Here is a 13126-nt window from a genome sequence, read left to right on the forward strand (position 1 = left end):
ATTTACTGTTAAGGGGTTCTCTTGTTATGATAATAAAATAAAATTGAATATGTTTGATGTGGTTTTACTGCATACATCTTATAGCTCTATAAAACTGATGTAATCTTGCTTGAAAATATAACAGATTTTTTTTCCAGGTAAGTTGGTAAACACAAGGAACGAAAAGAATTTAAAAGTAGTTGAAAAATACACTAGATATTTGGAATAATATTCAATGGTTCAGATTTTATAATCCTAGTTAATTTTCCTTGTAAATAATAATGTGCAATGTTGTAAACATTTTTTACAAGATATTTTTACTTCAAAAATTGTCTGACCCATTTCAGCACTTATAACTTGCATGACAGAGGTAATTTATCAGTATATATTACATGATTCCAATGAGATATGCTATTTCATTGACTAATATAACATCATGTGAATTATTGATGATAATGCACCATCATAACTACATATTTGTATGGCGTCATGCAGCTGAAATAGCATTTTCCCTCTACTGCAGCAAGTCGAATTTCAAACATTTTTCATTTAATTATGTTATAAAACAGTTATCCAGCTGCCTCGCTTGGCGCTCAGCATTAAGAGGTTAGTGTTAGGACTGGTCGGCCCGGTGTCAGGATAATGTGACTGGGTGGGACATCATGCTACATGTCTGCGGCATGATGCCCCAGTGCTAGACATCACTATAAACTGCCACATTGCAGACATCGTAGCGATATGACTGAAAAATTGTTAAAGCTACGTTAAAAATCAAAATCACATCACATCACATAAAGCAGTTATCAACCTTTGTTTTGATGAATGTGAAATCTCATGGACCCCCATTTCACCTTGGTCACTCTGAATTGTAATGGTTCATAAAAATTAACATTAATGACAACAAAGATCAATAATTGTATAATATTGCATACCAAAGTACAGATGGCATTGACCTAGATCTGCAGTTGAACAATCTGCTTGTAAATCAGGATTTACTGTTGGCTTGAAATTCCTAATGGAACAGAGTAGACCCTGATAAGTTGCAGGTAAAACAGGATTTACTGTTGGCTTGAAATTCCTAATGGAACAAAGTAGACCCTGATAAGTTGCTGGTAAAACAGGATTTACTGCTGGCTTGAAATTCTAATGGAACAAAGTAGACCCTGATAAGTTGCTGGTAAAACAGGATTTACTGTTGGCTTGAAATTCCTAATGGAACAAAGTAGACCCTGATAAGTTGCTGGTAAAACAGGATTTATTGTATGCTTGAAATTCTAATGGAACAAAGTAGACCCTGATAAGTTGCTGGTAAAACAGGATTTACTGTTGGCTTGAAATTCTAATGGAACAGTGTAGATGCTGATAATGAGCCAGTTAATCTGGATTCTTTTGTGTTCACTGTTGGCCACATTATTATACATGAGAAAATATTACAAAAAAGACTTCATTTGTTGAAGTCCTAATTAATATGCATGTAGTTTAAACAAAAAGGTTCATTCTCATTGCATGCATATTTTTTTATTCTGCAGTGGTTTATTGCATGAATTAATTTTTTCAAATTTCTAGAATTAACTTGATGACAGAAGTCATCAATGATATCAGAAAAGATCTTTTTCCACATTGCTACAATATAACAACTTAGCATAAGAGTTAATGCTAAAGACTGTTTAGTTAAGTACTACACCCACCCTTCTGATCCAACTTCCACCTTGCCTCCATTAAGGTAAGTTATTCATGTCTTAGAGAGCATTTCAATTCAGCGTAGTTCTCTAATTGCCGATGTGGAATAAATATCTGTGGATCAGAAAAATGTTATGTGTCATATCAATACACAAATGAGTCACAGTTTTACAAATTGAATACTTGGCAAGGAAGTCATGTACATGATGCAAAAATAATTATTGTAATATAATTGTATTGTTGATAAATACTTAGTCACACATTCTTCCCTGCAATTTTTCCATTGAAGTATGAACACTTCAGTTATAAAATTTCCTAAAAAATACATGGTAAGAAAATAAGGCTGAACTTTGTATCCAGAGAAACTCATCCTCAAGTGCACTCTGTACATCCATAGAAACTCATCCTCAAAATGCACTCTGTACATCCATAGAAACTCATCCTCAAATGCACTCTATACATCCAAAGAAACTCATCCTCAAGTGCACTCTGTACATCCATAGAAACTCATCATCAATTGCCATCTGTACAGCCATAGAAATGAATCCTTAATTTATGTCTGTACATCCATAGAAAATCATTCTCAGTTGCCCTCTGTACATCCATTGAAAGTCATCCTCAATTGTTGTATGTACATCCATAGAAACTCATCCTCAGTTTCCCTTGGTACATCCATAGAAACTCATCCTGACTTGCCCTCTGTACATCCATTAAAAATTTATCATCAATTGCTGTCTGTACATCCATAGAAACTCACCATGAGTTGCCCTCTGTTTATCCATTGAAAATCATCCTCAATTGCTGTCTGTACATGCATTGAAAATCATCCTGTCAGTTGCCCTCTGTACATCCACTGAAAATCATCCTCAATTGTCCATACATTCATAGAAACTCACCATCCTGAGTTGCCCTCTGTACATCTATAGAAACTCGTCCTCAGTTTCTCTTTGGTATGTCCATAGAAACTCATCCTCAGTTGTCCTCTGTACAACTATAGAAACTCATCCTGAGTTGCCCTCCGTACATCCATTGAAAATCATCCAGAATTGCTGTCTGTCCGTCTATAGAAACTCATCGTCAATTTCCCTTGGTACATCCATAGAATCTCATCCTCAGTTGCCCCCTGTACATCCATAGAATCTCATCCTCAGTTGCCCCCTGTACATCCATAGAATCTCATCCTCAGTTGCCCCCTGTACATCCTTAGAAACTCGTCCTCAGTTGCCTTCTGTACATCTGTAGAAAATCATCCACAATTGCCCTTTGCACATCCATTGAAAATCATTCTCAAATGCCCTCTGTACAAAGACATACAAGCTTAAAATTGTATGACCTCACTTTTTAATAATGGTAAAAAAATATTCAAGCGTTTAATATGGATTCATTAATTATTCTGAGTATGTATTATTTTTATTATCAGCATGGTTTTACAAAAAATGACATTGTCATTGTTGCTTAAATTCATAGATATATCTCTAACTGAAATGGCTTTTATGACAGTGGCATAAAATCTTGCATCTTGTAAGTCATGGTTTGTCCCAAAACCATAGAGTCCAGAATGATTGGTACCCCATAAATCCAAAACCATAGAGGACATAATGCCTGGTTCCCCATAGTGTCCACACAAATTGGTGCCTCATAAACCCAAAACCATACAGTCTACAATCATTGGTACCCCATAAAGTATTACCATCAGAATTGATATTTGGTCTTGAGGGTTGTCACTGTTAAGAAATCAAATTTAGTATGATAATTTGCTATTGATTTTCAGGTACAGGCAAGGGTCTGTTTGGTGGAGATGATCATGTGGTATACTGGAAGTGTGAGGCAGGACAACTTCTAGAAGAAAACCTTATAATTCCAGCAACCAATGAAGCCAGAGAACGTGCGCTCCTCCTTGCTGCACAACAGGTAAGATTATATTGAGGATTCAAACATTACTATTATGTTGCCATATCAAAAATACGGGCACTACAGCATGAGGTTTTCTTTTCCTGTCTACCCCAGTTTATGTTCTCACATGTATTCTCGTTTCTCTTTTACAGCTTACTGGTTAGTTTATGGAAATATAATTACAAGTGTGTTTTCCTAAACAGAGACCCATTGTCATTTTTAAGCATCTAGATAAGAGTATAAAAAATCAAATGCTTTAACTTATTCAGTGATACAAAAAATCATGATATATAGGGAACTGGTTCTGTGACATAGTGACAATTGTCTAGATTGAATAAATGTGTAATTTTGTAACACAGGTAATTCCCCTTCCCTAATTTCAGTTGACACCTTTGTACAGATATATAAGCTGTACAAACATTGGTTCCAGGGTTACCTACTGTATATTGTGTGAAATAAAGAGTGATCATGCTTTCTAAATGGGATCAAGTTAATTGTCTGAAGGTTTCACCAAGCACATGGTATTGGCATCACACACATTGGTGTTGGCATCACCATTACATTTTTATCCAAAAAAAGTCTGGCTTGTTTGAAGTGAAGGAATGAGACCACAGAAATTGTTTTCATTGTACATACAGTGACCCTGCTCCGTTATAACATGAATTTGGACACAACACGGTCCTGGTGTATCTCCTGAAATTTCATATACATGTATTTTTCTTGTTCACAAAAAAAAATCTTTCTTAAAAGTATGAAAAAGACGTAAAAACCTATTATTTTGGGGAAAAGATTATGTATGAATAATACAAGACAATCGCGGCGTGGCTCCTGAAGTTTTGTATGTATTTTTCTCATACACGAAAAAGTAGTTTTTTTCTTCTTAAAAGTACAAAAAATAGCACATAAAAGGTTTATTCTAGGATCGCATAGGTCTTTGCCAATGTTGCAAATATGGATTGTTTTTCCTTATTGGTGGCAAAACATACCATGTGGCAATTTTTTTTTATTGGCGACGTTGTTGGCTGTTTAAACTTTTATATACAACCATTGGTTTGGAGTGCAGAAATTAAGAGGCCCCATGAAAGGAAGCCGCAAACTGTATATAAAATGCACTGAAATTTATCTATTGTTACATAAACAAATTCTTTGCCCTTATTGGCAAACCATCTAAACAGTGCATTGTTATATTATAATCCGCTTATCATGACATCTAGCATGAGTACTGTATGTTGTGAGATCAACTGGATAAGGTATTATCTCGTAATCTATCTTCCATCTGATTTTCGGCCGCTCGCTAGTGATTAATATATTTTAAAAGGCTGACATTTGTGTGTGGATGGTCAGTACAATTCCTCTTCTTTTCAGTCAGAATTAAATCCTTCAGAACACTCATATTTTCTGTAATAATCCCTATCATCAAACCAGTATACATGCGTCTCTATCATCCGTTGACCCTTTGTTAATTTTCAGACGCATGCGTGGAAGGTAGCATCACGCTGCTACCACAAATGTTAAACACAATGAAAAAATAAAAAATAAAAACTACATCTTACTTATTGGTTTATTCAATAGGCATGGAATGACAGTAACTAGAATAGTCCAAATGATGGCCAATTCTTTTCTAAAAATGTACCCAGATAAAATAGTTTGTTGAAATTTCAAAGGAAACAGATTACCTTTGAAGCACCGATTGTTATGAAAACGTACTCAGCAGATGGAGTCTCAATCATGCAATATAATTATTTGATGTTGCCGCCACAATAAGAAATGGGCATTTGTTTGTTTCTCTAAAGCTGTCCTTTAGCGGTGACTTCAATAATGCATGCATACTTCATCAAAGAAAGCCGACTACAATCTTTCAATAAAAACAAAGAACTTTTCATCGAAGGAAGTCAGTACCAAACTTAAATAAAAGTGATGGAATCTTATGGATTTTTGCATTTTCCAATGTGATTTGCATTTTCCAATGTGACTGGAGCACATTACCTATGCTGTGAAAGTTTTCTTTTTGTAGGGAAAAAGTTTATGCTTACAAACGCTACCAACGGTGGCTTAAAACGCAAACTAACTTTTACCGACTTGGGACATACTGAAAAGTAAATGTGCTTCGTCATTCGTTACATGATTGTGCTATATTTTTCCACTGAATTCAGACCATTATGTCCTGGACAAAATTATTGACTATTTTAAAGCTCTGTATGTGCATATTTTTGATGGAATCAATGTATATGATGAGGTTCACAGGTGAGTACACGGTGTTGATACTATTCATGCTATAGATTAGACATGTATATATAAACAGTATTCATGTATATTTACCAATTCGTGGTTCTCTAAATAAAGTAAACTATTATATATGTCTTTTCTGTTTTTACTACAGGTGTATTTCTCATTTAATATGCATCAATTTAAGATGGTAACTGTGCCAATGAAGCATGTATTATATCACCTGCATTTATTACCTATACCCCCTTCCCGCAATTTTTTTTGATAATTTTCTTCAGCTAACTGACCTGGTTGCTTGTAACACGGTTTGGTCTATAACACGGTTGAGTTCTATGGCTCCCAACTACTGTGTTATAGTGGGGTCAAACTGTGTAAGTTTCTTTTAAATACAGTCTCCTACCCTATGGGGCAAGTACAGTCAAGTCTCGGTCTATTTTTTAAAATAAAAACAAGTGTTTTCTTCATATCTCACCAACATTTCAGTCCATTGTTGTGATTTTGCAGTGTTGTTTGTTTTGTGGGTGATGGTTACAATATTGTTGTGGTTGTTTTTTCAGCAAATGTCAGAAAAAGAATTTACCCGTCGTGTGGCAACAGGCACATTACAGAGTAGCAGCATCTTGTCCAAAACTATCACAAAGCTGGCCAAAAATCCAGAGTCAGCCATCAGTCAGGCCAAAGTAAGATTGTACACAGACAGTGAACAATGAAAAGCTTCATGGTTTACAGATTTAGTGTTAATTAGATGGAAATCATAATTTAATACATATTACAAAAGGAGTAATTAATCCTTCTAAGTTCAACAAGACATTGATTGCAGAAGGGGTGGAAGGCAGATCCCTCATTTATGTCAATTAACTTAATTCACTTTTTTCTCTTTAATATAAGAAGGGTGGCCAAGTTAAGTTTTGAAACTTTTATGTTGTGACTATGTTAGTGGGAAAGCAAACAAATAGCCTTCAGTTTTCTGCCAACAACATCATTGGCATCAACAATTTGTTATAGTTTAGGTTAAAGTTGTTCATTTACATATATTTTGTTAACCTCTTAATAAATTCTTGTCGTGCATGACATAATCATTAAAAAGCTAAGATGATTCATTCTGTAACCCCTTGATAGATTCTTGTCATGCTTGGCATAAATCATTAAGAAGCTAAGACAATTCATTCTGTAACCCCATGCTAGATTCTTGTCATGCATGGCATAAATCATTAAAAAGCTAAGACAATTCATTCAATAATCCTTTGAAGATTCTTGTCATGCATGGCATAAATCATTAAAAAGCTAAGACGATTCATTCTGTAACCCCTTGATAGATTCTTGTCATGCATGACATAAATTATTAAAAAACTAAGATGATTCATTCGGTAACCCCATGCTAGATTCTTGTTATGCATGGCATAAATCATTAAAATGCTAAGATGATTCATTTGGTAACTCCATGCTAGATTCTTGTTATGCATGGCATAAATCATTAAAAAGCTAAGACGATTCATTCTGTAACCCCTTGATAGATTCTTGTCATGCATGGCATAAATCATTAAAAAGCTAAGATGATTCATTCTGTAACCCCTTGATAGATTCTTGTCATGCATGGCATAAATCATTAAGAAGCTAAGACAATTCATTCAATAATCCTTTGATAGATTCTTGTCATGCATGGCATAAATCATTAAGAAGCTAAGACAATTTATTCTGTAACATGTTGACTTGTCCCTTTGATCTTGGGCTTTATGTTACAGTCATAGAAATTTACACTCAGGTTTTAGTTAAAGTTTCTTTAATTGCTTATATTTCCTACATACCTTGATGACTTTTGTTTTGTTCTTACATTTAATCCATATAACTAAGACAGTTCATTCTATGACGGGCTTGCTCACTCTTTTGTCATAGGAGTCAATGTCACAGTCAGAGAAGATTTGCACTAAGAGTTTGATTTTTTAAAATTTCATTAGCTTAAATCCTGTGATGGGATACAATACTTAGCATGAATCATTATGAAAGTAAGACAATTCCGAGTAATTATTTTCATAAAGATTATATAATGTAAGCATAATCAATCATAATGCAACAAAATTTACATTAGATTTTAAACTTGTTTAGGTTTTTTCCTATATTTAATAAAAAATATCTCTGTCATCTTATGATGTATTTGCACAAACTTTTATGTGATATGGCTAGACATTCTAGTGAGCCATGTTAGGAACTTTCAAAGAGATCACTTAATGGAGGATCTAAAAGTGGTCTCTTAAGAGAGGTTGTCTTTTAACAGAGTGATAGAAGCACCATTTCTGTACATAAAATATGTATCCTTCCACAATTTTTATTTCTGATAATATAGTCCTTAATGTCTTCTTCCACCTGTCTTAGTTTTAAATGTAGTTTGTCCCAAATGAAACTGGTGCTAATCTCACCTCCACAACACAGCTGCCAAGGCAGCCATCTTGAAAATCTTGTTATTGTTACCTTTTGTAAATGGATGGTCTACATGGAATTTTTACTATTTAGAGTCATTGTGACATCTAGTTGGTATCCATCTGACCTCCAACATGGCCACCATGGCAGCCATCTTGAACAGTTTGTTATCTTTACTCCTCCTTAATGGTGGTTGTATTGACATGAGGTTTTTATTTAAAGACTTATAGCTGTTCCTGTTATGAAAATGATGTCAATCTGACTGCCGGTAAATCTTTAAACCCATTTATCATTACTTCTCCTGAATGGATGGTTGTAAATATAATTTTTTCTAACAGACTTCTTACATACAGCTAGTTGGTCGTAAATGAAACTAGGTGTTGATCTGATCTCCAACATGACTTCCATTTTGAAAATCTTGTGATGGCTGCTCTGGAACCAGTGGTCATATCTTCTTGTGAGCTTCCATGTAGTTGGTCCTGTTTAAAAATGGTGCTGATATGACCTCACTAAATGACTTCTTATTTGTTCTAAATGAAAACGGTAACATTTTTGACACCCAAACAAATACCATGGTGACCATCTTGAAAATTTTGTTATAGTTACTTCTTAACTAACTTTCCTTGCATGTATTAGGTACAAATGTCAAAAGCTCTGGATTTATTCAGATTTGTTACAGATCAGAAGGTCTTGCTCTAATTTTATACAGGTCATTAGTAAGTCTTAAATGACCATGACTCATTTGTATACAGCTTGTAAATCATACCTGCAGATGCTTGACTTGATGCACAATCAGGAACTTAGATTTTGTCTGGGTGAATTTAGAACTTCTTTTCAAGAATGCTTTATTGTTGAGGCAAATGAACAGTCGTTTTATCTCAAAGCTATTTTCTAATCTATTTAATCCTGCATATGATGTGACTTTTGGGTCCAAACACCAAACCTTATATACTCACAAACCAAATTTCATTTCACATTTTGGCATACAAATTCTTTCTCATTAGAGACAGCAAAAATGAGTGTTGAAAATCCTGAATAATTATATATTCCAAAATCACCACCTAGACTACCTAAATGCCCACCCACCCAAAGAAATTGTTTGATCTTTGCCAATTCAAAAAGCTCTCAACAAATCCTCTGTTTTATCATTGTAAATTTAATGAAATAGAAACCTCCTGGCATGGCCATACATCCCTCTACATAAACTGTTTAAATGAAGAGAGTTGGAGCTGCCATTGCAACACTCTATACCACAATTACGAGCCATTTAACTAGTAAAGCCTCCATTTGTACATCAGAACTTGTATCATTGAACTATATTGAAATGTGTCAAAAAACATTTTATCATCTTTTCAAATTCTATTTCCACACTGAAATCTTGTAAAATGTTAAATCTTCCAACCCATTAACATTCCAGACCTTACAGAAACATGATTTGCTCACACAATCTGAAATAAGTATTGTGTACTTTTGGCTGCCAAGTCACATTGGTATAAAGGGCAGACAAAGCAGCCAAAGCTACCCCGCAGTTGGGCATTTCTTAATGAATATTCCATAAACTGTCTTCAAGTATAATATGAATCAGCATGTTTTTCATACATGGTAAAATATGTGGAATTAAAACTCCACAAACAAACTTAAGGACAGCAAACCCACTATTGGGGAGTAGCATCCCTGTATAGAACAAATCACAAACTTTTGGGTATTATGCCGATTGCATATTGGACACACATACCTGACTTACGTATAAGTCCTGAAGATTAAACCTTGACCAGAGTGCATACAATCCCAAGATCCTCTAACATGGGAACCCGTTCTTGTTGAGTGTGCTGACTTTGATCATGTGAGACAGAAGTATTTTGATGTGATTTTGATGAAGAAATCTTGGACTTTTTTAGGAAATTCAGCTTATATAACAAATTTTGATAATATCTTGTAAGAATTTTACATGTACTACCTTTATCTTTTTATTTAATATACCTTTTAGAGAAATTTTATCTTTTATATTTTATCTTTTTGTACTTCATGTTTTTTTTTACTAAAGACTATTTTTTAGTAATATCGAGTTGTTTTAAAATTAAAATATTTCCAATCTGATTTCCAACATGACTGCCATGATGGTCATCTTGAAAATCTTGCTATGGCTACACCTGAATAGATGGTTTTAAGGTTTTTACTAACATGTTGGTCCCATATTTTGCCTATCTGTCTCTAAAATGGCTGACTTCTTGAAAACCTTTTAAAGCCATTTCTTCTGAATGGATGATAATATTGGCATTGGTTTGTCAGGTCAAGACTATAACAATATATAGCTGGTCCTGAATGAAAATGGTGTTGATATTTTGCCTTCAACATGGCAACCATAGAGGCCATCTAAAAATCTTGTCATCACTGTATTCAAGCTTGTCTTAAGCAGACACCCATGAGAAAAGATGAAAGTGGCCTCCTAACACAGGTTACCTCTTAATGGAATTTCCATATCTAGCTTGTTTTTTTAATAAATGTCATATAGTAAATAATAAGAAGAATAATAACAACTATAATAATAATGTGTGTCTTTGTCCAATCAAAAGTAAAGTTTTAAAGATGTTAAAAAGAAGAATTACACAATAATTTTATGTTGTAATTACTGATAGAAATTGCTGAATAGGTCAGTTTATTTTATCAATTTCATAGCAAAATTAATTATCTTGATTTTTTTCAAAATAATACTTTAGTAGTTGTCAGCACATATACCCCAACAACAATCATACAGCATACAAGTTTTTGTCATTGGCAGATGTATTTATTGTTTTTTTAAAATGTGCAGTGATATATTCAAAAACACAGTGTAAGTTGTAATAAAACTAATTAACATATATATTTTGAGTCTTTTTCTCATTTTTGATTTAGTTTTGTTTTATCTGGATATTATTTTCCAGGGCAATTCAGTTGCTGAGTGCTGATTGCTAATTAGTGCGAAAAACATGAAATTGTACTCAGACGTTGCCATGTGCTATTGACAAAAAATGTGTGTTCAAATTTAAAAACCATTATCTTTAGGAATTAACCAGTGCCATATATTGTTTGAGTGGGGTTGGGATTGGTTTAATAGTATCATTTTAACTATGAAACTTTAGGTGGGTTGTTTTTGCATGCATATGCTTATATCTTGAAAGGGACACAACTCTGGCTGTACCAGTGCAAAGAATACTGGGAGTACTGCTTGTCAGTTTGATTTATATTAAATGACTTTCATCAACTTACTACTCTCTCTCTTTCTCTCTCTCTCTCTCTCTCTCTCTCTCTCTCTCTCTCTCTCTATATATATATATATATATATATATATATATATATATATATATATATATATATATATATATATATATATATATATATATATATATATATATATATATCTCTTTTAGGCTCTTATAAATCCCAAGGGAACAGCATTCAAGGTGGAGTGTGACTCAAGTCTGTTCATGGTTCCAGAGGAGATTGTAGTGCCTCCTCTTACAACTTCCAGAAGACACAGTGCCCCTGTATATTCTTCTGCAGCTGGTATAGTATCTTCATGTACCCCATGTTTGTCTGCTGTCTGAGAGTTTCTTGTCTTATTTGTTTGTCATTCTGTCTGTCTCTCTGTATGTATGCTGTTTGACCATCTGTCAGTCTATTTATATTTTTCTGTCTGACTATATGCCTGTCAGTCTCGGTATATCTGTCTTGACAGTCAGTGTATTTTTGTCTCTTTCTGACTATCTGTTTCTATTTCTCTCACTAAATCTCAGTGCTTATGTTGATCTCTTGATCTCTTGATCTCTCACACACACACACACACAAACACACTAATTTTAAAAATGAAGTTATCATTCAGACTAGGTATGTTTTGTTGTTATGTGTTATGGAATGGCTAGTTTCATTTTCTGCACTTGTAGATAACAAGCATTTGGGGGCAGAAAAGTGCAATAACCCAGTCTAACAGAATGTAATTATTATCGAAATGTTTTAAATATGACATAAATTAAGACGCACCTTCACTAATGATAATATGTAGGAATACTGCAAACTTTTCTTTGTTTTTTATTGATGCTAATTTGTCTTTCCAAATCCATGTTAGTTCAACCCAACCCAGTAAATAACCATTGAAATATTTCTAATAAACAAAGATAACGGGTAACAGATATAAAATCCAACATATATATTACTCCATCCCAAAGGAAAGAGATTTTTCTACTCTAATATACAGCCCTAGTGGTTTTTATAATTAATAGAGGATTTTTCTACAGTGGCATTGAGAAATTATTGAATTTATTACATTTTATATAAAATTTCTACTATTTTATTTTACAGATTTAGAGGGTTCTTTCAAAATGCCAATCAAATTCAGATCAAAAGAACCAGGACATTACCCATGTCAGATTGTCCTGCGTGGAAAAGATGATGTTAGGGTGTTCCGCATTGAGTGTACAGTAAATCCAGAGGGCAGCACTGCAGAGATCGAATTCATTGCTCCAGTCCACCAGTCAGTTGTGCAAGAGATTCCGCTTGTAAGAATTTATTTTAGACCATACATATCTAATTCTTACAGATGGAATAAAGCTAGTATGGCCCTTCCACTATATTGGATTTTTTTAAGGAATTCCTTATAAATTTATTCCATTGAATTGCTTTCCTTATTTATAAGCATTGCTTTCAAAAAATTTATTTTGCTGCTCTGAAATGATTTTTTCTGATCTTACTGAACTTTCAAACTTTGAATAGTACTTTAATTTATTTCCTTTACATTTAATTTATCATTTACCACTGTTGTTATGGCATTGTTTCTTGCTAGACTTCTCCCTATTTGTATAAAACTCAGTGTATGAGGTATAGGTAAACATTATGACATCATAAAATCATTTGGCATCCAGTCAATCAGAGCAACAATGAATACATACATAATGAATAA

At 33.7% G+C, this 13126-nt stretch overlaps 1 protein-coding gene across 1 annotated transcript in view; it reads left to right on the forward strand.

Moving 5' to 3' along the window:
- The window catches only part of LOC149769890 (cilia- and flagella-associated protein 47-like), a gene marked incomplete at its 5' end in the record, with an annotated part of 123966 nt that overhangs the window by 74850 nt on the left and 35990 nt on the right, over positions 1–13126 (forward strand). The window contains 4 exons of the mRNA XM_089949694.1: positions 3431–3570; positions 6336–6458; positions 11601–11736; positions 12529–12725. Of these exons, the coding sequence (XP_089805820.1) occupies positions 3431–3570; positions 6336–6458; positions 11601–11736; positions 12529–12725 (596 nt within the window). The remainder of the gene's footprint in view (positions 1–3430; positions 3571–6335; positions 6459–11600; positions 11737–12528; positions 12726–13126) is intronic.

This window comes from Sinohyriopsis cumingii, unplaced genomic scaffold (assembly GCF_028554795.1).
Source record: "Sinohyriopsis cumingii isolate HCF-2022 unplaced genomic scaffold, ASM2855479v2 utg003075l, whole genome shotgun sequence".
Taxonomy (NCBI): Eukaryota; Metazoa; Mollusca; class Bivalvia; order Unionida; family Unionidae; genus Sinohyriopsis; species Sinohyriopsis cumingii.